Source organism: Microchirus variegatus (genome assembly GCF_963457635.1).
Source record: "Microchirus variegatus genome assembly, chromosome: 10".
In the NCBI taxonomy this organism is placed as follows: Eukaryota; Metazoa; Chordata; class Actinopteri; order Pleuronectiformes; family Soleidae; genus Microchirus; species Microchirus variegatus.
This window is the reverse complement of record NC_139811.1, coordinates 10,620,860-10,647,688: the sequence shown is the minus strand read 5'-3', so window position 1 is coordinate 10,647,688 and position 26,829 is coordinate 10,620,860. Positions and strand designations below refer to the sequence as shown.

At 40.8% G+C, this 26,829-nt stretch overlaps 1 protein-coding gene across 1 annotated transcript in view; it reads left to right on the top strand.

The window, feature by feature from the left end:
- LOC310933376 (protein kinase C beta type-like) overlaps positions 1 to 26,829 on the top strand; it is a gene marked incomplete at both ends in the record, with an annotated part of 80,907 nt that overhangs the window by 48,605 nt on the left and 5,473 nt on the right. The window contains 9 exons of the mRNA XM_083896852.1: positions 55 to 189; positions 2,227 to 2,323; positions 7,598 to 7,741; positions 15,086 to 15,259; positions 17,830 to 17,921; positions 21,013 to 21,075; positions 21,586 to 21,724; positions 22,253 to 22,333; positions 23,113 to 23,220. Coding sequence (XP_083752978.1) covers positions 55 to 189; positions 2,227 to 2,323; positions 7,598 to 7,741; positions 15,086 to 15,259; positions 17,830 to 17,921; positions 21,013 to 21,075; positions 21,586 to 21,724; positions 22,253 to 22,333; positions 23,113 to 23,220 — 1,033 coding nt within the window. The remainder of the gene's footprint in view (positions 1 to 54; positions 190 to 2,226; positions 2,324 to 7,597; positions 7,742 to 15,085; positions 15,260 to 17,829; positions 17,922 to 21,012; positions 21,076 to 21,585; positions 21,725 to 22,252; positions 22,334 to 23,112; positions 23,221 to 26,829) is intronic.

Genomic DNA, 26,829 nt, shown 5'->3' with positions numbered 1-26,829 from the left:
AAACACCAATGGCCAACATCCAGTTGTTAACTGTCCTTGTTTTTTCTCTCGCAGCCACCTGAAGGAGTACGATAAGGACCGCCGTCTGTCCGTGGAAGTGTGGGACTGGGATCTGACCAGCCGCAACGACTTCATGGGATCACTGTCGTTCGGCATCTCAGAGCTCCAGAAACTAGGAGTGGACGGATGGTGAGAACAAAGCAGTGATGGAGGGATGAATGGAGGAGGAGGGGGGGGGGCAGGGGTACTGACATGAGGAGCACAGGTAGAGGAGGAGGAGGATGGACAGTGAAGGTGACCTTGGTCATTACTGCACTGTTGGAGAAATACTTTTACTCGCACGCTCCCTCTTTTCATTTTGGTGGTACTCGGTGCCAAAGCATCTCTTTCCCATCTCTTTATCTCTGCTTCTTTATCTCTCTCCACTACCCTCCCTCCTGCTCTCTATCTAATTCAGTTTCTTTATCTCTCTATCTCACTCTCTTTTTGCTGACGCTGCTCTGTCAGGGATTTTAATGAGGTGCTAGCATTTGAGGTGGAGGTGGAGAGATGCCATTAAAAAAAAACAAAAAAAACCCTGATATTCAGAGCAGAGAAGATCTGTGCAAAAAACACTTTTTTCTCTATACTCTCTACATATGTGCACACCTGCTGGCACAAGGAGTCGGAGGGGAGGAACATCAACATAAACACAACAGCTGAGCTTTACACGCTCTCACTCTGTGTGTTTCTCTAGGTTTTTGGTGTCTTTGAACGGGATGAGCCGATATGATACTTGGTATCGGTCTGATGCTGGATCTAATATCAGAAAGAGAACACTATGCAGCTTGAAATGGCCGTGGGTGGTAAATGCATCAGCACAAGTGTGTTCTTAGTAGCTTTGTAGTACAAAAGCTGTGAAAACTGGATATCATTATTGGGCGATACCTGAGGTTGTGATATGGAGCCATCCCTAACAAAAACATAAAGATTATGTACATTCACCTCAAGCAAATGCTTGGCAACTGTCATAATTTATGTGGTCATCGTTAATGTTTTTACGTGAACCCATTAAGGCCTGAAACGCCTGGAAAAAAATGCCTGTCAAACCTATGGGTGATCAGAAAGGAACTCTGAAACCTGAGGTTCAGTGTGTGGCATCTGCAGGATAAACACTTTCAAAACCTTCAAACTCATCGTCGTCTTCAAACATAATTATATCTTAACCATAAATCCAGGTCGATCGGTTCAGTGCGTTCGAAGTTATCAGCGATGATGTCATCGTAGATGAGAAAATCCTCAAAATCACTGCCTTCAGAAATCTCTTCGTTGTCGGCAATGCGGTTAACGGTTGATCACGTCTACTTCTTGGAGAAGGCAGTGTATTTGAGGTGCTGGACATTGATAGTTGACAACACATTTTCCCCCAAGGAAAGTTAAGGCAGAGGTCATTAAAATATACAATTATGTAGTTGTTGTTGTTTGTTTTTTATTTAGTTTTGTCATCATGCTTCAAAAAACTATTTTGAGAAAGTTGCTGTCCAAAGTAAACTTATGGACATTTTATGGATAATATATCAATTTGTACTATAGATATGCAGATACCTGTTTATGAAATAGCTCAAATATCTGGAGATACTTGATCCAATAGTCTCTTATGTTGACCAGAATTGTGATTAAGGGTGAATTCCAATTCCTTGCTTAGCCCTCAATCTTAACCCTCAATCTCAAAAATGCGATCAATAATGTTTATAACATGCTCAAGTCTCACTTCTTCAGGTTTATAAAATATCTGTTATGGTTTGGTTCAGTTACTATAAGACATTCAGCACCAAACATGTCCAGATAAAATGACAGGAGAAACATTTTCTGAGAAGAAACCTTGTGATATTATCGTCCGTTTTGTTATTTCCTTTTTTTTCAAATTCAAAAAGCTCTCTGTCCCGGTGTTCGCTGTGGACGTGTATAGACATTGGTGGTGTTTCGCTGTGATGTGGCCAGCGTGCAAAATCAGTTTGTTGATTGTGTGAGACCCAAACGAGCATGGAAGTCTCTGCTGTGATCACCATGAAGGAGAGCCAACAATTATCAGCTGATGATTCTCTTGACTTGAAATTAGATTCCGCCTCTCGGTCGCCGCAGCTAATGGCAGCACTTAAATGAAATAACAACTGTATTAATGAATTGTGATTTGATTTGAATGAGAAAAAAATAAAATATATATATATATATATTCTCTGCCCTCAGGTTCAAGTTGCTCTCCCAGGAAGAAGGCGAGTATTTCAATGTCCCCGTCGCTCCGGAGGGGGAGGAGGGCAACGAGGAGCTGCGGCAGAAATTTGAGGTGTGTGCTTTTTTTTTTGTCGTGTGTATGTGCCTGCATATGTTTGAATGTGTTGGTATGGTACGTTTGTGAATGTGTGTGTGTGTGTGTGCACAGTGCATCTTTGTGTGTCTGAGTGAGAGCCTCTCTGGGAGAGCTGTTAGCAGTTGGCAGACACCCTTATAGTACCATCCGGTTTGGCACACTGCAGGTCCAGACGTGTGTGCGTGCGTGTGTGCGTGTGTGTGTGTGTGTGTGTGTGTGTGTGTGTGTGTGTGTGTGTGTGTGTGTGTGTGTGTGTGTGTGTGTGTGTGTGTGTGTGTGTGTGTGTGTGTGTGTGTGTGTGTGTGTGTGTGTGTGTGTGTGCTTGACCACGCGGCCCACTCATTAACACATTTGGCAAAGGAGAGGATAACCCTGCTCTGTGCTTTTCTTTCTTCTCCTTTTTCCTTACCTCTCTCCTCCTCTTCTCCTTCTGCCTCGCCGACATGAAGCCAAAGAATATCTCAAACTCGTTTTCTCAGTTTTTTTTTTTTGTTTGTTTTTTTTCCCAAGTGTTGTTAACAAAAGTTCGGTCTTTAGGTGCAGGTGCGTTTTTTTTGTTTCCTCATCCATCCTATTTAGCTTCGGTTGTGGTTTAAGGGCAGCTTTCAGAATGAAACCTAAACAGTTTTCGTGCAGATACTTTGAGGGAGAAGATTGATGTCTCCAGAGGAAATATAGAGCGCTAGCTTAGCTTTATATTAAGACGGGAAATGGGGAGGAAAAATCTCAGACTTTGTAACCAGAGGCTTGTTTGATAAATACTTCACATCACCATCTGGACTAAGACGTACACTCAGCAGCCACTTTATTAGGTACACGGGACAACTGATAAAATATTAGGAGTGACCCCAAGTTTTGATCTGTTCTTTAATCAGAAATGATCTTCATACTTTCTGTTGCCTCTCTATCATCTCTAACCAGTTTGGTCATTCTCCTCTGACATCTGCAATAAACAAGGTCAAAAAACTGCAGCTCAGTGGATATCTTATCTTTATTCAGTCTGTTCAGGATAAATAAAGAGATGGTTGTGTGTGAAAATCCCAGTAGACCATGAAGTTGTGAAATGTTCAGTCTTGACAATGCTCACATGCTAAAATGCAGTGATTGGCTAATGAGTAGGGCTGTCAATAGATAATAGAAAATTAACAAATTAATCTTGCATTTTGAAATTCCTTAATCTAGATTAATCGGGATTAAAAGTTTGTGAGGCAAAGGCCAGGCAGTTATTTCTTTAATTGAATAATACAATAATGACATGTTAACTGTTGAGCTGCCAGTAGGAGGATGTTGTTCCGTTTGGACACAACCAGATTAACTGCTCCCCCTGTTTCAAGTCTAAAGCCCAATGTATACTCCTTCGTAAAGTGCTCTACGTCGGTTACGGAGAACCCTCTACTTCGCTGGAGAGCCTCTCCGTCACTCCGTCAAGGGACAACGGAGACGGCAAGGGCTGTGATTGGTCCTCAGGCCGAGATAACGCTGCTCTGCGCCGGCCACAGTGCACAGTGGTTACGCAGTTGGATAACGCATTACGCAGTTGTAGAAGTATAATGTGGCCTTATGATGTCAACTTTAACCGTTTAATGTTAAAACAATGGTCGACGCCCACAAAGAAATTCCCGCTTACCAAAAATAAGCTGAACTAACTCCTCTCACCGGTTTTATTTACTGTCTCAAACTTGTTGATTTGTTTACAGCCTATATCGAAGAGAAAAGCTGACCAGACACTTTGACTATGGTGCAGCCTGATTTAGGAGCTGGAGCTCAGTGATTCACTACCATCATTTACAGCTCCACTCCTGCATCTTTGTTGACGCAAGTAGGAGCAAGATTTTCCTAAATCATTTCCACTTTGCAGCGTCTCTCGGCGGGCAGAGTCGCCCGCAGCACAGATCGCTGTTTTGTCTGCTCGATCTGTGAGGCTTTGAACAATAGTTTTTTTTTTTTTTTTTTACCCCGTGACCATAATATGTGACATGTAGCCAACTGCGATACCTCAGTAAACAGGAGGAAATTGTTTCCTCTGCTGCAGGCTCAGGTGGAGATGAAATTTTCCCCATTTCAGAATAGTTTCCCATTCCCACACCTTCCTGTTTGGGTTCCCAGGCCTCGTTTTTATCACATATTCTGTGATTCTTAGATAAGTGCTACAGTGTGTGATCGTTTTCTTGTCACTTTCAGGCGTTTTACTTAACACACTGTTTGGTTAAAGGATGTTGGATTTGTGAGGAGGTCTTCAGTTTTTTCATTTTTATTCCCCCTCTCTTTATTTCACTCTTTCACTGATTTTGCTTCACTTTTCTCCTCCAGTTATCAATGTTGTCCTCTGTCACCTTCAGTGCCCTCTTTATGTGTGTTTTATCTCTCTTTATCGGTTTCGCTTCCCAAGGTCACGGTCCTCAGACGTTCACTGAGACACTTTCTCGGGGGGTGGGGCTGTATCTGTCAAATACACACACACACACGCCTATTGGGAACCTCTCGAAGCTGAAGCTCAGGGAAAAAGAAGACACAGGGACAGACAGAGGAAGATTTTATTGTAGTAACATGACCTGCATGCCTCCGATTCATCCTATTTGGAATCACTCTCTCTCTTTCTCTCAAACCCACACACACACACGCAGGTACAAGACTTGCTCTGTCATAAATTATGCATGTCAAACACACACACACACACACACACACACATGCGCGCGCGGACAACGGCATTGACGCTCGCAATGTTATTCAGGGGGGAAGTTAAGGAGCGGAAAGCTAATGCCCTTAAAGTGGTTATTCATGTTTGGAGACGTAGACAGTGGTGAATTGTAAGTACACACATAGCAAGTACTTGTACTGTCCCCCCGAATACAGAGTATGCTACTTTATACGTGCGCTGCGTTTGCATTAATTAAATAAAAGTACAGTGGAGTTTACAAAGAGCTACGGCAACAGGGATCGCTGAGTGTCGGCTTCACCAACTCGATGTGGGATAGTGATAATCTGTGATCCTTCAAATATAATATTTTGTAAGAAATAACATCTCTTTGCATAAGCCTGGCTTAAAAAAACCTATAATTTTGTCTTTTTTTTCTTCTTAAAATACATGATGCAAAACAAGTTTAGATTTACTATAACATTGCCAACATGAATTTCCCCTTGGGGTTAAAGTGGAAACACAGAGCTAGAATATGCTTGTGTATGTAAACACGACACAATGTTCCATCTTAAAAAGAACCTTATTTCCCTCAGAAAATCTTCACTTCCCCCATTCAAACCCCCTTATAAATTAAATAAGTGCGTTTTCTTGAGAGAAAAGTGCTCCTATCGTCATTCATTCATTGGGCCAATTCCAATTCCTATCTTAAGCCTCAATCTTAACCCTCAAGCTCAACCCTTAATCTTAACTAACCCTCAAAACCAAGTGTTGAGGGTTATTTTGTCACTTAGAAATGGGACACCCCTTTAATGCAGATACGTCTTCAGACTGTGGGGGGCAGAATAACGCGAAAGCTGAGTCCAGTCTGTCAGAAGAAGAAGAAGAACACATTTACGTCACGATTATTTATTCAAGATCCGTTTGTCAGTCAAGTTATTAGGTTGTCAGTTAGTTATAAGATGATACTCATACAAATACCACAACCACGGACATATTCAGCTGACAGTTACCACACACCACGACTTATTGAAAAGTAAACCATAGCAAACGATCACTTGTCCGCACCGGCCGGCTATTGACAAAAGATCGTAAAATAAAAATAAATGTTACGCAACAATGACGTCAGTAATCCATAATATGGGCCTAAACTAAGATAATACAATGGTTTTCATAATTTTTATATCTCTATTAAGAAAGAAAATACTTAATTTGTAGCGTACTCGTTTTGCTGCTTTCGGCGTCATCTTTGTTGTTTCAAAACACGCAATGCATTCTGGGTAGCCCTTGCTCCCAAGGATGGTCTCGGAAAGTCTCAATATTGAGGGTGATACAGCCCTTAAACTAAATTTTTCTGAGAATCGGGACTTGTACTAGCAGGAGCGTGCATTTTTGAGATTGATGGTTAAGCAAGGAATTGGATTGCACCCATTGTCTCCTGCTTTATCCTCCACATGAGGGTCACGGCTGACAAACAGACATGTAAAGGCCAAAGGTTGGAGTACCCAGTGTCACAAACTTGGGTCTGTTTGCTGCAAGGCATCAGTGCTAGCCACTACGCCGCCGTGTGGCTCCCATTACGAAAACATACATTTCACATCATATTGAATGCTACTTCTAATACAAACATAAATCAGATTTTCTTCCCATTAGGATTAGGATTGATAGTGTTTTCTTCCCCATTAGTTTTCATCTCATGTTTTTGATGAATTTGTCCGTCCCTTTTCTTACCTTTATTTGCTGTTGACAAATGCGAACATAACTGTGTGTGCATGTGTGTGTGTGCATGTGTGTGTGTGTCGCTTCCAAAAGCCGTATGGGTTGCATCAAATATCCTCGGCTCACAACAAACAGCACAGGGAGCGACTGAGTAATTTAATGCCTCACTCTGTCAACTTTCAAGACAAGGCAGTGGAGGAATTACTGCCACTGCACAGGACAGATGTGCAGAGAGACTCTGTGTGGATCAGCAGTTTAAGACAAGATGGCAGGGGGGGGGAGGGGGGGGTAAGATGTATTCATCCTGTGAGTCTGTTTCTGAGTGTGCAGACACTCTATTAATGTTTTAAGATCCTTTTTTTTTCAAATTGTAGCACGGCTTAACAAAGTGGAAAATAAGATTATAATAGAAGTTTCCCCATGTCAGAGACGGGACAAGGTCGACGCAGAGGCAGATAAATTGAGAGAGACAGACGTGAATAAAATGGAGAGTCGGTGACACGGGGAAAATGTATGAAGATGAAATAAATGGGAAGGGATTATTTTAGAGAGAGAGGAGGACGGGACACATTTTTGTACGAGAGCAGATGAAGGACAGAAACAAGAGAAATGGTGACAGCTATGACTGAACAGTGGTCTCCAGATGAGTCTGCCACTCACCGGAAGAGACCATATTTATTATGGAAAGAGTGAAGTGGGGAGGAAAGGGCCTTTGCAGAATATGTAAGGAATAAAAAAGAGAATGGAACAAAGGGATAAAAAAAAAGTTGTCGCTCTGTAAATGTAAAATCGTGATTTCAAACTTTCAAACATCCACTTATCAGCCTGTGGTTACTTTGAATGTTTGAGGGTTTTTGTCTAACCTCGTCCTTTGTCATCTCCTGTTCTTATTTCAGAGAGCTAAGATTGGTCCGGGGAAGAACGCGGAGGGCAAGTCGGCCAATGCGGCGTCCCGCTTCGACTCCAACGGCAACCAAGATCGCATGAAGCTGTCCGACTTCAACTTCCTGATGGTGTTGGGAAAGGGCAGCTTCGGCAAGGTGAGGCCCTGGTGTTGTGATGTGTGCGAGTGTGAGTGTGTGTGTCTTTTCTCTGCACACAAGCCGAGACTCTGCTGGGGTGGATTAACATGTACAGGATGTCCAGGTGGCAGCTAACGACGGATGAATCCATTTTGACTGACGACTGAAGTGGGGCCGGCTGATATTTAACAGGGTATTAAACTTCCTCTGTGCGGCCAGGAATCGGAGACGTGCTGCCGTTCGAAATCAAATCAAAAAATATTAGTACTTTGCAGAGTTAATCTCATCAGTGCTTGCTGTTTGACTTGAGTTCTAACCCATAGCCCATGATTGGTTATCTTGAGGTGTGGAGGAAGTTGCAACCAGAGACCAAGCTCGATTGTCATTAAAAGAGGAGAAGGGTCTTTTACACGTGTGTTTGAGTTTGTCCGTGTTGTTCTTAAGTGTTAATTATGACGGCAAATCAGATAATCCGGCCAGATAACACTTAAGAATTTTGTGGTAATGTAGTCAGGAATCTGTATCGAAGTCCAGATGTCAATACTGATACCAAAAATTATTAATCCAGCCCTATATGTAATTAATAAGCAGAATAAGCAGTAGTCTCTCTCTCTCTTACTTCACGTATACAACCCATAATCTGTACAGATTGAATTCTAAATAACTGCAGAATATGTCATATCAATGCACACACTCTAATGTCATTATTTCTTACTGCACAAATCTAAATCTCGAGTGTGTGAACGCACAGCCTCATGAGAAAGTCCTGAATACCGATAGCGACAGGATTACAGGAGATGAAGCCCAGGTCGACAGAGATGGATGAAGGGGAAAGGGGCGAAGTGGGTGACGTGACGAGTGGAAAGAGTGATGAAAGGCGAGAGGGAGAGACAGAGATGTGAGGGGATGGTGGCAAGGTTGACATGAATGAATCGAGAAAAGAGATGCAAAAACATCAGGCTGGATGAAAGAGGGAGAGAAGGGCGGGTGCGGGGGGGGGTGTGTGTGTGTGTGTGGGGGGGGGGGGGGTTAGACTGACGTGAATGAATGAAAAATCAAGGCAAGAAACGGAAAGAAAGGGATAACACAAGGGGGGAGAGAGAGAGCGAGGGAGAAAATTGGGTAAAGAACGGCTTGAGCGGGAGAGATGGAAAGCACAAGTGACCCAGAATGACAGAGAGAAAAAAGAGAGCGAGAGACCATTGTCTGTGTACTAGACCTGTATGCCGGACGCTTGTTTCCATGGTAACGGGCATTTAAAGCTACACTGATGCGTCAATGTGGAGAGAGAGAGCGGAGCTGCAGCTCTAGCGTCAACATGCTCAGATATGCATGAGTACACACCTTCTGTAGGGAGAGACAAAATGTGTGTGTGCAGCCACAGACTGATACTTACACAACTACACACACACACACACACACACACACACAGAGTTGTATTGTTTGAGTCATCAGAGACAAACACGTGTGCTTAAACAGCTGCTCACGTCGTGTGCGCATCATTTTAATGGTTCCTGAGTTTGCGTGGGAGGCAGGTACCTTCAGAGCGGCGCTCTCCTTCTTCGTCGTCTGAGGGCGGCTGCATCGCGGCACGTGTTTCTCTGCGGATGTTCCCACACTGTTTGATCACACACATACACACACACACACACACACACACACACACACACACGCATAAATGTTGTTTCACGGACACACACAGGAAAATAACATATACGTCTTTAGCATGAAGGTATTTTAGTGTCAGCTGTTGAAGCTGAGGATCATTTCCAAGTAGTTTGTCCCAGATCAGTCAAACAGAGGTTATTTATTAGCTTGTCACGTTCGGGTTTGAACTACAGTGTCCATGGTTGTTAAAAAAATACTTAACTATATACTTTTAATTAATTGAAAATTAAACTACGTAATTACTCTCTTTAATTACAATTAAATGATAATGTATTTATGAACGATGTGTTATTTTTTTTTGGTTTGTTCTTAAAAATAAAACCCAAACATTTACATACCAATACTACACCTGTGATACAGTCTCCAATTTAAAACGCTGCTCGATTATGGAAAAAATAATAATCCTGATTACTTAATTACTTATTAAATTTATTGCACTTAGAAGAAAGTGGCTTTTAATATGAGATTTTAAATAAACTGGTTGAATTCACCTTAAAATAACTATAAATGATTGTATATTATAGTATACATTCTTACTTGCGCTGCATGTTTAACCCGGGGATTCCACTAAATTCCTGTGTTACATTTTTGTTGCCTTATTGCGAGCGGGACAGGAAGTCAGACACCGTTGCAACATTAAAAGTCTTGTTAGGTGTCATTATTTTCAGAATAAAAGCCCCCATTGGCAGGCTGAGTAACATAACCTGCCAATGAAAGACACTAACAACGACATGAAGCGATATCATTTTTACATCATGCACAAAATGTTGCTGTTGTAATGTTATATGTAATAGATAACATGTTATATGTTGTTAAAGGAATGGAAAAAATGCCACCATCTTTATTTCTTTGGAAAAATTCCCTCTTCAAGGTCGGCAGAGAAAAACAAACTGACATCATTTACAACATGACATTTGTTTCTCGGATCAAAGAGATCAACAGTGACACACACACACACACACCATAACAACATTGAATAACGCTCTGACACAAAATGGCTTCCGGTGTTGTGACATTGACCCCGTCCTAAAATCAGGCAAATGTTTTTTTTTTATGTGTTTTAATGAAATCTGGTTGTTTGATGCCTTTGACGCTTTCTTGTGTGTTCTTGTCTTTGTCGTTGCATAAATTGAGCGTCGGGCCAGATGGTGTCCTTCCTCTTCTGATTTTAATTTACAGAGTTTGTATTTACATAGAGTCACACTGCCACCATATGGGACGAGGGCACGGCCAACCGAACACACACTCTCAACTTATATCCGTCACCATAAACAGTATTTAACGTCAATATTCAAACGGTAATGCTTGAAATATTACAGTTCACGTGCTTGAACTGTGACTGCCCTCTATTCAAACACACTTTTACACAGTCGCACACATAAATATAGGTTGTCCATCTGTGCTGCTCTCCCTGTAGAATCCCACCCCACCCCGTATTAACATACCTGAATATTTATAAAGACATAAACAGCAAAGCTGCTAAGTTTCCAATCTCATATGGAAAGTGGTGGATCTAAGGTCACGCGAAGAATAATGAATCTGATGTTTTTCCATTTACATCATTAAGCGCAAACACTCGACGGCCAATTCATTAGGAAGAGAGGCGACCTAATAAAGTGGCAGGAATGACATCAGGCGCGGTCTGAGGTTATAACTTGGTCGTGAAGGAAAGTGTTGGAGCCTCTCGCTGGATAATTCCCTCTATCAGACTTTTCTCTGTAAACCCTAGAGATGGCTGTTCCACTAGATCAGCAGTTTTTGAAAAAAAAAAAGCCACCTTCATAGTCATCTTTCTCCACAATTCTGATGCTCAGTTTGAACTTGACCCTAGAAAACCATTGCCGGGAGCGAATAAATGTGATTTTCATGAAAACCAAGTTTTCATCTTAATTTTTTTTTTTTTTTGAATTTTTTTTCCCCCAAATTCCTAATTTTCCAGTAATTTTGGAGCATTGGTATATGGTCCCCTCATGATGCTTTTCTTTCATTTTATTAGACCCGACACAGTTTAACATAAATGAACACTACTCAAATGTGTCATGTATTGTCATGTTTTGATATATTTTGATGACAAGTACTTTTTATTGTGTGTATTTATTGTCTTGGGTAAAAATCACCCGGAGTTAGTGATGGTGTTTTGAATTTGGGGTGAATTCCAATTCCTTGCTTAACCCTCAATCTTAACCCTCAATCTCAAAAATGCGTGCTCCCGCTAGTGTGCTAAGTGTTATCCCGATTCTCAGAAAAATTAAGTTGAGGGACGAGTTTAAGGGCTGTATCGCCCTCAATATTGAGATTTTCTGAGACCACCCTTGGGAGCAAGGGCTACCCAGAATGCATTGCGAGTTTTGACATAACAAAGATGGCGCCAAAAGCAGCAAAACAAGTACGCTACAAATTAAGTATTTTCTTTGTAAATAGAGATATAAAAAATATGAAAACCATTGTATTATTATGGATTACTTACGTCATTTTTGTGTAACATTCATTTTTATTTTACGATCTTTTGTCAATAGCCGGCCGGTGCGGACAAGCGATCGTTTGCTATCGTTTACCCTTCAATAAGCCGTGTTGTGTGGTAACTGTCAGCTGAATATGTCCGTGGTTGTTGTATTTGTATGAGTATCATCTTATAACTAACTGACAACCTAATAACTTGACTGACAAACGGATCGTAATAAATAATCGTGACGTAAATGTGTTCTTCTTCTTCTTCTTTTTCGGAGTTGACAGACTGGAAGCAGCTTTCGCGTTATTCTGCCCCCCACAGTCTGAAGACGTATCTGCATTTAAGGGGTGTCCCATTTCTAAGTGACAAAATAACCCTCAACATTTGGTTTTGAGGGCCAGTTAAGATTAAGGGTTGAGCTTGAGGGTTAAGATTGAGGGTTAAGATAGGAATTGGAATTGGCCCTTTGAGCGATAGTGTTCTAGGGTTAAACAGGTCGTTGAAGTTGCAAGTTGCAGCTATAAAACTGTACCTAATAAAGTGGCCCATTCGTAAAAAGGACAGGCTATTAGCTCTGCTCATTTCTCACAGAAATTTGACAGCACATGTTGCTGTTCTTCAGAAATACTGTATAATCTATCAGCTGGAAATTAAGCCCGTGGCAGTTTTTTGGTTCAACAGTGATGTATTTTGCCGTGCCTGAGCAATGATATATTTATAATACATCCATAATCATTAAAAACTCAACTGTAGCACTTGAGCGGCTGCAAATTCTTCCCACTCGCTCGTTTCACTTCCCTGTGTTTTATGGAAATTAACAAAGGGAATGTCATTAAAGGCTTAAACATGAAATACAATTGGATGAAAAGTTCCTTTGTTGAGGTCCCAGAACTTAATTAGCCTCGCGGATTCTACAAACACACCATGTTAGCCATACAATGGAAAGCTCAGCTGTTTTTCCTCCTATATTCTCCCATATTCTTTTTTTTTTCTTTTCTTTTTTTTAAGATAAAAGTTTAACGTGCTTTTATTTAGTTTTAGTATGATGGGAAGAAGAAATTCAGTCAGTCAACTTTATAAATCTGTGCTGATTGTTCAGAGGGAAACTGGAAATTAGTTTATGTAGCTAAGAAACCTTATAGAAAAGTGTTAGCTGTTAGCTTTAACCACTGATGACACCTAAAGATATAGTATGCAACATTTCTGCATTCAAATATCTAGGGCTAGGATGATTAATCAATTATTAATTGGTTAATAAAAGATTCACCAACTATTTTGATTGTGTTTTAGCTTCTTATATGTTTTCTTGCTCCATATAACAAAGAAATCATAAATCTGAATAATCTTGATTCGTGGACAAAATAAGATGTCTAAGATGTCATTTTTAAGGTGTAGGAAACCACCAATCAACATTTTTTCCAACCTTTTCTTAAAAAAAAATGTTTTTAAATGACCATGGAGGCTTTACAGAACTTAGAGAGGACGTTTTATTAGCATGCTAATAACACATGCTGTGCTATGACTCACGGTTGTGTTTACCATGACGCTAGCAGCGAACGCACAACCTTAACAGTCACATTTGTGTACTACTAACCAACATCAACAATGTGGCGTCACACGCGTCATTTTCCGGTCAGTCGTCATGGAAACGCGTCATGTTGACTTCGTTAACCACCGCTAGCATGCACAGCACTACTGTAAATACAATGTGAGGTGGTGTAAGGTAAAGTTGATTTCTATTTTCACACACGTTCACTTTCTCGACAAGACACGGCAGTCATATTGCCACGTTCCAAACGTGGAACTTTGGCTTCTGAGGTTACATTTGCACAAACATCACTGGCGCCTTCGAGTGACAGTCGCTCAAATAATTTCTCCATACATATTTCATTCTGGAGAGGAGGAGGAGGAGGAGGAGGAAGATCTGCTATGACCTGGTCATCACTTTCTCGCCTGCTTTTACTTTCATGAGATGTCCTATGAGCTGAGACTTAACCCACATTTGGTGAGCTGTTTCTATACCAGCAGCTCTTGGGAGGAGGGGGTTCTAGAGAGGAGAGGAGAAGTAGATAATAAAAAAAGGGGGAATATGATGGAATCAATAGGAGACCAAAGTAATGAAAGGTGCATGTGGGCTTGCTTTCTTTGTGTAGGTCTGTGTGCAGGTGTGATTACGAGCAGTTGTGTTCCCAGACTCTCTCTCTTTTTTTCTTAGTCGTTCTCTTGTCCTTTATTTCCACTAACCTTGTTCTCTCCCTCCACTTTTCAAATCCCGCTCCTTTCATCAATCCTCCTTCTTTTGATATTCATCCAAAAAAACCTGTGAGACTTAAAGATCCTGACAGCAGACAGTTTAATCCCTCTTGCTCTTTTCATTCTTGACTTTTATTTCTCCCTGGTGTTAGTGAAGGACAAAAAGATGCCGGATTATAAAAATATGTCTTTATTTCCTCTATTTTAGATCCTATCACACTGGTGGAAAAACCCCACTAACACTTGTTTTGTTTTATGTGTTAATGTAGGGACTAATTGGCATTAATTCCCAGGTTAATGGCAAAAGTCATATATATGTTGGTATGATCCTGTTCAGACTTGGTATTAACACCTGTGATGAATCCAATCACATCCAAATCACGCTAAGTACAAGTCCATCCTGAATTTATTTTTTATTTTATTTGGAATCAAAGGTGAACAGAGTAGACTTTCGTCGTCAAAGGTCACTCAATGTCACAAAACACGTTTGCCTTTTACTCAAGAATTAGTTACTTATTTGAATTATTTGGAAATAAATCAAATTGAATAAAAATCTTTTTAATCATTCAAATTTGTATCCGAAAAAAACTTCAACTTGACATCATAATATAAAGTCAACACCAACTGCAGAAAGACCTGTGTTTGTGTATCGTAGTCAATGATGAGAAGTCTCTCCTCTTATTTGTCTTCGCTTTGTTTGTCTTTCTCCTGCTGCTCCCACTGTCCACAGATGATTGAGAAACAATGAGTCAGCGTTTTCCTCCTGACCCTAATGTCATCATTTCTTCTCTGACTCTTAAACTCAAAACAGCAAGAGAAGCTTTTCTAAAATCTCTCTCTCCTCCTTTATCCTTATGACCTTAACACTTCCTGCCCATCTCTTTGTCTTCTATCTTTGCTCCAGTGTGCTGAAGATATAAGAACATAAGATTTTTGAATATCCATTAATTGATCTTCCGTGTATCACCCTCTGTCTCTGTCTCTCTGTCCAGGTGATGCTGGCCGAACGCAAAGGTACAGAGGAGCTGTACGCAGTAAAGATCCTAAAGAAGGACGTGGTGATCCAGGATGATGACGTGGAGTGCACCATGGTGGAGAAGAGAGTGTTAGCGTTGTCTGGAAAGCCCCCGTTCTTAACGCAGCTGCAGTCCACCTTCCAGACCATGGTAAAGCTGTGACAAAACAACATTTGTATATTTTAATATACTGTAATGACTTGATTGCCTTGGCTTCTTCTTTGAAGTCAGAGTACATCGAGTATATTTTAGTATTGAGCTCACGTAAACCTATGTAGGTCAAGGTGAGGCTTTGATCCACATGTCCACCGTAATCATGATGGGCTTAACCCTTTCATGCATGAATTATGATAACCTCAGTCAGGAGTTTTGTTGTTGTTTTTATACATCTTTGGCCATGGGGAAAAAATTCAGAACTATTTTATTTTATTTTTTTCAATTTTTAAACATGCATTTTTCATGGAGTTGGGTTAGGGTTTGTCTTACATTAAAAAAAATAGTGATTATATTATTCCTTAGATGACCTGCAAGGGTCTTCTGTTATAGAAGGCTTTTTGCTCCCTCCGTCGGCCATCTTGGTTTGGATATTATTTTTGTTGCACTGTAACTACCTGGCAAGTGGGTGGCAGTGTATGGTAGGATGCACAAAGGTCCAATGTGTTGGCGAGTGTGTCATTCTCCCATCAACACCCACATATATGCAAGAAAATAGCTATTGAATAGGTGTCTCCTGTAGTGACCACTGTGCATGAAAGGGTTAATGTGGCTTTTTTGATATCAATAAATATAGATATGGAAGTGAGACATTTTCCAAAGAAAATAATTATAATAATTACATTGAAAAGTGAGATACCAATCTCCTTGTGTTGTTGATTACCTAAGCATGAGCCCATTTGGGTGTTTCAGTAGTTCTAGGCTTTCTGCTTTGCACACCTGTCTGCTTATCAAGAAAGAGTTGATAACAATCACAGTGGGACAGTTGTTTTTGACCCTTACATAAAGACACAAATACAAACAACCATTTAAAAGAATTACTGAAGGCCTTCATTTATGGGCAATTAAATTTGAATTAAGTTGTCTAACAAAAGTCTAAAAAGGTTTCATTGTGCTGAATTTTTATTTTTACTAAAGTAAAAAAAGTAAAGTAACGAAGTACAATACTTGAGTTGTAATACTCAAGTACGTATTGACATACTTGTACTTTAGCATAGATATATCTCTATCACTACCATATTTGAAATGGGACCCTAACCCTAACCCCCCCCCCCCCCCCAAAAAAAAAGTAAAATACAAAATCCTGATTTTAAATTGTACTTAAAAATACAAAATACACAAAAAAAAGTATTCAATACAGTAACTTGAGTAAATGTATTTCGTTACTTTCCACCTCTGTTGGCCCCTCCTGCTCAGACTAAACTAGGCCTTCAAGTCACGTGAGTTTGTGACGCCTGCTTTACATCCAAGTGTTCGTACCATTATAAGATAAAGTGCTCTCCACCAGATTTTTGTGCAGCATCTCAAGAATTGTCTGCTCCAAAATCGAAATCCTTAAGTTTTTGATGGTATCTATATACTGTAGATACCTGAATATTAGAGCTAGAAGATATGGAGAAAGAAATCAACGCTCGACCACTGAAAGTGCTTTAGCATGAATTGAAATGTTGAACAATGAATCATGTGTTTCTCAGTCTGTCTATTGTGACACCCGTCATCAGCTCCTCACACACTCACACACTCACACACACACACACACACACAGGTCGTGTTTGATCAGAAGTGGACCGCAGCGTCCTGCTGAAGGCCACAGTGTCACTGCTGTGGATCGCTGCGGTCGGTAACAGCGGCCGCCCCCCTGCCTGCTGTCACCGGCTCACAGCCAGAAGACACGGGGCTGATTCATGCTCTTCCTCTGACATAATAATCCATACGAACGGAGGGGTGAACGCCGTGGAGCTCACTGGTTTCGTGCAGTCACTTCGTGGTTACGTAAAAAAAAACACACTCGTATACGTGTAATGTTTAAATTTTTTTGTGTGCATCGGTTGGAAATTGCGGCCAAATAAAGAAACACACACACACACACACACACACACACACATTCTCTGACCAGAGCAAGGCTTTAAGTATAAATGGGATTTAGCAGGCAGTCACACATAACACGCATGCATGGACACATCTATAGTGTGTATAAGGTGAAGTGCACACACACAGATACACTGTATATTATTCACACATACAAAGCACATGGAGGGCAAAAGGTACACAAACAACACAAACACACTTTGTCAGCACACAACTGCATGTTATATTCTCCACACACACACACACACACACTTGCTCTGTCACATATACTGCACCTTATTGGCAATTTTCTGTACATAATGGAGAAGAATTGGCTCCTAAATTGATGGTGCCGTGTTCCCTCAGTTGAAGAGTGATTGGATGCACTGACGACGACCCAGTCACCTCTTCCTCACTGTCCTCTCCCTCTTTTATCTTTCACCCCCCACCCCCCCTCGATTTTTTATTCCCGATGTCACTTTGACCCTCTTCTCATCACCTGTGCTTTAATCTTCTCTCGTGCGACTCATCGCTCCCGATCACCCCGACGGTCCTATCACAACTCTCTCTGACCTCTTGATCTCCTTTTATGAATGTGTGTGCTTTGTTCGATGGTTTCCCCTCACTTACCTGCCCTCCTCTCTCTCTCTCTCTGTTAGGACCGTTTATATTTCGTCATGGAGTACATAAACGGCGGCGATCTCATGTATCAGATTCAGCAGGTCGGCAAGTTCAAAGAGCCACACGCTGTGTGAGTACACACGCACATGCACACACAAAAATACTCCTTTTTTTGGGGTAAATGTCATCATAACTTAAAATCTTTAATCCACTGCTTTCACAAAGGGTGTCCGTGGGGTCTTAAAATGCATTAAAGGGGACAAATCAACTTTTTAATCATTTTAATACTTATATTTGAGACTTTGAGACATGTTGACTTCCGCATTGTGACGTCACAATCTGCAAATTCCTGGAATTGTCTTGCGGAGCATCACTTTGTCCCTAAAAACGCAAGAGTGCAGGTGCGGAAGTCTGCGAAAGTGCTCTCTTCTTGGCTCCACAGTGCAGCACAGAGTTCTCCACAAACTTCCAGCCTCAGAGGATTTACGTTTTATATATGACGGCAATGTCGCGGCGAGAGTCGGCAAACAACGGCTTTTCCAAATGCTAACTGCTGTTAGCTGCCGGAGCCTCAGTGACGTAGTTTCCTGTGTCTCATTTGCATTTAAAGAGACAGACACTCAAAAGGGAGCGTTCTGTACAGGGCTGTTTTGGCAGAGTGATTGAACTGCTGTAGTGCTTCATCCTTAAGGTATTTGACCAATGCATGTCACAGGGTAACTAGGTTAACTTGTAGAAATAGGGTATGATATGTCTCCTTGAAGTTGATGAATCAATTTTGGGAAAAGTAAGGCCCTTAAAAAGTATTAAAAAGTCTTAATCACGATTTCATGAGGTATTATACTTTGCAAAAGGTATGGATGTATTTATTTTCCTCTCCACGTTTGTTAAAAGCAACGATGTTCAGGCATTCTCACATCTTGTGATGGCGAACGCGCTCCTCCTGGCGCGAAATAATATACAACAGGAAATAAACTCCAAAATTGTCAGACATGGGGAAAATGGGAGTTTATTGCAAACTCAAACTGTTTTGTAAGGTAAAGATTACATATTTTGAGAAGATCTTGAAAAAGTCTTAAATAAAGGTATTGAAACTAACTTCCGGATTCCTGCATATACCCTGTTACATGTTTTACAGTTTAGTAAATCTTGTTTAATCATATTGAGCGAGCCATCAGACTTAGGTGATGAATGACCAGTGCAATCAGAGCCGTGGGGATGAAATACAGCACATGTTGCTGGTCGCCTCGGTGCGGGTGAAAGTAATCCAGGAAAGGAGTCCTGAGAGTTTGTGGGGTAGAATACGTCCGAAATGCACAATGTATGTGAGGTAGTTGTTGTTGAGATCACCGGCATCGAGACAAACCGCTGCGCTGACGTGTTTGACAAGCAAGCTGTCAGGGAAGTGAGAGCCGTGGAGGACTTTGCCCTTCATCTGCTTTACAGGGAATTAGATTTTCTTCCATCTGGCAGAAGGTTTAGACTGCTAAAGGGCAAGTTAAACAGGGCGAACAAGACTTTTAGCAAAGTTTGCTCGGCTTGTTCATTTTAATAGAATGAAATAATGTGTCGCTGTGTGAATGATGATGATACTTTGAAGAAATAGCTTTGATAGATTTTATATCCTGTACTCATACTTATACACTTGTATAACACGTATTATACACTATTATACATTCTTCAGGCACACACACATTCAGCTTGTTAAAGGTCCCATATGTAAAATCAACTTTTTAATCATTTAAATCCTTATATTTGGGACTCTAGAGGTCCTACCAGTCGCCAAAGTGTGAAAAAAGATGACTCACTCATGTTTTTGTGGTCCTCCTCAGTCTAAGTACAGGAGATGAAACACATGATGTTGACTTCCGCACTCCTTGGGACGTCACAGGACAATAAACTGGAATTGTTGTCTCACGGAGCTCTGCTTTGTTCCCTAAAGTACGTTAAAGTGCTTAAAGGGCCAACGTCATCTGAAAAGTCCAAGAAGTCTGCAAAAAGTTCTATTCTTGGCTCCACAGTGCAGCACAGAGTTCTACACAAACTTCCAGCCTCAGAGGATTTATCTGTCCTGTGGATACATTTTATATATGATGGCAATGTGACTGCTAGAGCCTGCAAATGATCACTTTTCCAAATGCTAACTGCTGTTAGCTCCCAGTAGCCTCTGTGGCTACTGGTAGCTACTGTGGCATTTCCTGTTCCTTAAGTTTCATTTTACAGGGCTGTTTTGTCAGGGTGTTGCTTCATCCTTATGATATTTTGACCAAAGCATGTCACAGACATGTTCATGAGGACACCAGGGAACTAGGTTAACTTGGAGAAATAAGATATAATATGGGACCTTTAAATCAGATCAGCGTCACATCACAGCGACTCGATGATGATGACCTGCTCAAGTTCAAACTGAGCATCACGATGAACAAGAAAGGTGATTTTATTGACTTTGAACATGACATGTGTACGTCAAAACTCCCTGGAAACTTTATTTACAACAGAAGAGAAATTATGCATCAAGCCTTTTTGATTCAGGCAGAAAACAGAATACCTTCACTAAATAGGGTGAAATAATTTATCAACTTTTGTTCTCTCAAGCTGCAATTTAATTCTTCTATGTTCTATTCCAGTTAACAAAAATGTAATATGCAGGGCGTACTATTGGAAACACTTCATAGCGTTAAGTTGGAGTATAAATGTTAATATTTTTGATCTCCTGTGGTTAAATCCCATTATGTTTTGAGTCTAAAATGCAGTAAGTATTGAACCGTAGCTTGACTTAAAAAAAAAGAATATAATATATTTATCACAAATCAAACCAAAAAACATATGGAGTCAGTGACGTTTCCTCTGGTCATCACTGTGGTCACGGCTAAAACCTCTGTATATTCTGCACCACAGCTTCTCGACGCCTCTCCACATCTCGTCTGTGAACTTTAAAAACAGACACACACACACACACACACACACACACACACACACACACACACACACACACACACACACACACAAACATAGTTAACTGTGTGGTCAATGTATCCAGACTCCTGTTGATCTTATCAGCTGCTCTCTGGCCTTGAAGAGACAGCATTGACCTTTATGCTGACACACACTCACACACAAACACACAGACACACACTCACAAAAAGCACCCACATTTGCGCACAAATTATCCCTCTGTCTTTAATGCTGTTGTACCTGTGTGTGTGTGTGCGTGTGTGTAGGTTCTATGCTGCAGAGATAGCGATCGGTCTGTTCTTCCTTCATCTAAAGGGAATCATCTACAGGTAAACTTCCTCCTTTACTCCTTAACAAACCTCACTGAACGAACTACATGGACATTAAAACTACTGTGTGCAACAGAGGTGGGAATCACGAGGTACCTCACGATACATGGTCCACGACACCGATAATAATTGCGATATGACAATTCTTCGATGATCAACATATTGCAAGACAGTCATACAGCGATACATCGCGATATCGGTCTCGCTGAAGAACAAAGTACATAAAGTCTATGAATTGATGACCAGCGAGTGAGCCTTAATTTGTGGTCCATGTGAAGTACATCCACACGTGTCCACAAATACCATATTTTTTCAAATGGTGATGTTTCTGTTTTTTTCTTGGTTCAGTTTAACATGAAAAGAAAGAAATTGCGCCTTTGTTCAGTATTGTTTATTAATGAATGAGAACATGTTATGGTTTTAACACCAGATAATGATCCATCACATGAAACACATGACATTCTGTGAGTGTCTTCATGGTTTTAAAGCTGCTTTTCCCCTCTCCCGTAGAGACCTAAAGCTGGACAACGTGATGCTGGACTGCGAGGGCCACATTAAGATCGCAGACTTTGGCATGTGTAAAGAAAACATCAATGATGGAGTCACCACCAAGACTTTCTGTGGGACACCAGACTACATCGCTCCTGAGGTGAGGTGTTCCAGATGCTCCATGTTTCCGTTCAGGCAAAATATTGATTTAAGGCAGTGGTGTCGAACTTATTTTACTTCAGGGGCCACATACAGCGCAATTTGATCTCAAGTGAGCCAGACCAGAAAAAAAACAACATAATAACCTATAAACAACAAGAAGTCCACATTTATCATAGATCATAGTGGATCTACAACAGGACAAAACATTTAGTCACGTATATCTGCAACTAAAAAATGTAGTATTAGATTTTAATCATAATGTGGAAATTTCCACAAATCCATCCTTCGGGCCAGATCCGCCTGGTCCACAGGACATACGTTTGACACCCCTGATTTAAGGGATTATATTAAATGCAATATAATCAGTCACCACAACAGAAGCACCCTCTGATAAAACATCATTATTTAACATCGTCTGTAACCTTTTTTTTTTGGTAAATACTTTGAAGACTTATTGTGACTCTTTGTGCATTTACAATATTCCATGTTGTGGTCTGATGCTCTTGTTCCTTGTACTGTATTTCAGATCATAGCGTACCAACCTTATGGTAAATCTGTGGACTGGTGGGCCTTTGGAGTTCTGTTGTATGAGATGCTCGCTGGCCAGGTTGGTCTCTCTCTCTCTCTGTGTGTGTGTGTGTGTGTGTTCTTGTACTTGCGGCATACTGAGGACCAGTGAGGGTTTTTAACCAACAAAGTGAGGTCATTTTTACGGAGTGAGGACATGTTGGCCGGTCCTCACTTTGTTTTCATTCAAATCACTTCCTTAGGTTGTAAACATGCTATAATCTGATTTTAGGTCCTCAATTTGGTACAAAAACCCAGCCCTGGTGTTTCCCACACGTTTTGCTCTGGGGCTCCACCTGCAGACATGTTATGGTACTGCACCTAGTAGTTCTTCATAGATGAAGTCATTCATGAAGTAGATATTTGTAATTGTGTTGATTTTTCAAGGGGAAATGCTGGTCCTCACTTTGTCAGCAACCCGGTACTCGGTATGCAGCAAGTACAAGAATATGTGTGTGAGACAGTGTTATTGTACTTGCGTTTATTAATAACCCACAGAGAAAGAATGCTTTATTGTGAGTGAATATTTAAAAGAAACCCAAAAACACTCGTGATCATAGCTATGACAATTTGACGTAGTGTTATAAATTATATCCCTTAATGAGTTTTTCCTCTCGTGACATTAAAAATTGTCGAATGTGGATGTGACATTTTCAAATCCCGGGTATCTTGGACGGAGTTGGACACTGGTGCTTTTGTGAGAACATCCGGCCGGCCGGTTATTTATTTTTTTTGTTCAAAATAAGTTCACGCACAAAAGAAAGCAATGATTCAGCTGAAATATCCTCTGCTTCCCCCCCCCCCCCCTCTCGTCTCCAGCCTCCGTTTGACGGTGAAGACGAGGACGAGTTATTTCAGTCGATCATGGAGCATCACGTCTCCTATCCGAAGTCCATGTCCAAGGAGGCTGTCGCCATCTGTAAAGGGGTGAGCGTCAACAAAAACACTTTTAAGAGACATCATCATGTCAGCGCGCACACACACACACACACACACTGAGTCACAAGCAAACTGGACTGGGAAGATTTTCCCGGTTTTATTTTTGGATAACGATGACCAGGATGAATGAGAATGGACACAGACGGCACACACCGGGGCTATTAGAGCTGTGTAACGCATGTGTGCACACAGTGTGTGTGTGTGTGTGTGTGTGTGTGTGTGTGTGTGTGTGTGTGTGTGTGTGTGTGTGTGTGTGTGTGTGTGTGTGTGTGTGTGTGTGTGTGTGTGTGTGTGTGTGTGTGCTGAACTGCTTTAAACCAAGCAGGTCCTCTCTATCAAAACACCACCTTTTTTGTCTCATCTCCTAACGCTACACTTCACTGGCCATAATAAACTAAACACACACACAGATAAACACACTGGCCAGTGCATGGAATGTTAAGATATATATACGCCAAGTCTATTTATACACAGCACATCTCCTCTCTCTCTCTCTCTTACTCTATATTCTATCCATAGTAAACATTGACATTCAGACCATACACGTTCCAGAGCAGGAGTCGTCTCCCTGACGTTCATCATATACGACGGCACAGTTCTATAAAATCTATAAAACAAATATGATGTGTCCAGTTTTACACTTCCTGTTCCTGTTCCTGAGCTCTACAAACACACACACACACATACTTACACAACACATTGTCATCGACATACATTGGAATCCTGAATTCAGACTCGTATTTTCATTTCTAAGTGGATGACCGTAGTCTGACTGTAATAACTTAAAAGGTAACGGCCCGTCAGATGCAAAGATATGAATATTGTATGTCACACACACACACACACACACACACACACACACACACACACACACACACAGAGAGAGAGAAGCATACACACATGCACATGCTGTGTAATGTCTTAGCGATGATTACTGGCTTGTAGTGCTCCAGTGCGACGGTGAATCGTCAGTGGAGCATGAAAATTGAACTCCCTCCGCGCTCCCACTGTGACCTGCCAGCGCTGCCCGAGTTATCGTGCACGTGCATGTGTGTGTGTGCGTGCACGTGTGGATTAAATGAAGCCTTCCTTTTAAATGCGACAAGATATTTCCATTTTTGAAAAAGTCGTGTTCATTTTTCCCTTTCGCTACAAGGAAGACGTTTCAGTCTCTGAACATGACGTCGTCGTGTTGAAGTCAAGCTTATATATTATCTTCTGTCTAGTTAAAAAAAAAAAAGATGGTGTCTGTCTTTATGTAAGTTTGGGTTTAATTAGCTTGTTTTTAACCATCATAGACGATCATTCAGAGGGGTATTTTGATCTACAGTATAATAGAAATAGAAACAATAGTCTCTCTGCATGCTTTTCCAAAAATGATTAAGTATCTTTAAGTATTAAAGTCTGAGCTCATGGAGGTGAAACAGTTTCCCTCAAAGTAGTAAAAGTAAAAATGTTGCAGCACTTCTTCTTCCTCCATGTTATCTTCACCTTTATCGATTTAATTCTATGAACCATAAAATCCTCTATTTAGGTTCCCATGCCCCATGTTTTAACTTTGAATTACTTAAAGGTGCCATATGTAAGAATGTGGCCAAACACAGTTACTACATTCAAATTCAAAATACCGAGGTCTTTTAGGTTTCATTTTCAGACGTAACTGGCAACCCGTGGTTGCTCGGCAGCTGAGACTCTACTGACTGCAATGATTGGTGGACGGCGGTAGGTGGCGCCACATGCCAAAACATGATTTGCAGTCTGAAAAATATATTTTTTAATGCAAATATTTTGCCTGTACTGTTGTTGTTGGTGAGTTCAGTTTGTTATATGAACATTATTCCTGAGTCTCTGTGACATATTAGGAGGATTTTATGGCCAGTTGCTTTAGATTTATTACATAATGCACTTTTACGTTTCTATGAATTAATTGTTAATTATTGTTAATAATAATTTTGATTGTTATCAATATATTTATTTAGTGTAACACCTGATGTTGTCAGACCAAAACAAGTAAGCAGGCCACAACACCTGCAACAATTCGATAGTTTTGTCAAGTTATCATGAAAAAAGCAAAATAAGACAAAGACAGATATGTTGGAGACAGTGGGCTTAGAGACATGAGGTTATTATCCTTTAGAGCTTCTGATGTACTATTATTACAAACGAGATGACATTTAATAAGCATGTTAATTTGAAGGCCACATATTTTATTCTATTTCATTTTCTTCCAGCACTCGGTGCTCAAAAAAAAGCTCTTTATTTCCCACATGGCCTGATTATATGTATTTAATTAGTAGCAGGGGCAACTAAATATAGCAGTTAACCTAAAACGAAACTCAAACTTCACATAAAACATGTTGTTGGGTCATGTTATTTATCACTGTCCCATTCATTTGGGTAAATGTCAGCAGGGATGTGAATCATTGAGTGGCTCACGATTCGATTCAAAATCGATTCAACCGATTCAATTCATACGATTCTCGACATACAGCGCATAGTGCGTTAAGGCAAATTATGGCTTCAAAACAATACAGTTTATATAAGATAATGTGATGATGTGATCACACAAAGGCATTTATTCATTCAAAACAAAGAAAAACTTACTTCCTGTACAAAAAATAACTTGCATAAATAAAAGCTTAGACTAGCTGCCTTTTTCTCCCAGAAGTTACAATAATAAACTGTAAACAAATAACATAAACTGGTCATTTATGCGGTTTTTCCTTCTGTGAATCGATTTTTTTCCCCCACCCCTAAATGTCAGACATTTGACATCTGATGTGTATTGATTTTGGAAATATGACGGTTGGTGTAGTGGTGAGCACTCATGCCTTTGCAGCAAGAAGACCTGGTTTGGTAACCTGGTCAGAACAAGGTTGCATGTTCTCCTGATGTGTGCGTGGGTTTTCTCCGGTTTCCTCCCATAGTCCAAAAACATGCAGATTTGGGGATTATGCAAATTAGACGCTCTAAATTGACCGTCAGTGTGTGAGTGGATGGTTGTTTGTCTCTATGTGGCCCTGTGATGGACTGGTGACCTGTCCAGGGTGAACCCCACCTTTCACCTTATATCATATATGACACCAGCGACCTTCATGTGGAGGATAAATTGGTAGAAGAAGAAAAGAAAATCACAAGTATCGATACTCTTGAAACACAAGAACTACAATAGAAATTCAATCAGGGTCCACGTATCTTTATAAAAGCATATCGTCTCAGCCCCAGTGCCTGATTACATGCTCCTGTTTGAGCATCCAGTGTGTGTGTGTGTGTGTGTGTGTGTGTGTGTGTGTGTGTGTGTGTGTGTGTGTGTGTTGTCTGACTCTGACCCATGGAGAATGTTATTATAGTTCTAATGTAATGAGTTCTGACTGCTGCTCCTGGGGGAGGAACACCCCACCTCCACACTCACACTGATGTCACCAGCCTTGATGTGGCTCTGTCTCTGTGTGTGTGTGTGTGTGTGTGTGTGTGTGGACAGAAATCATAAGCGGACCTTAATTATGCCCGTGGAAATGAAAGACAACTGTTATCTTTAAAGAAGAAAACGGTTATTCATTTGTCTGCAGGCGGCGACTCGGTGGCTCATGTTTGGCC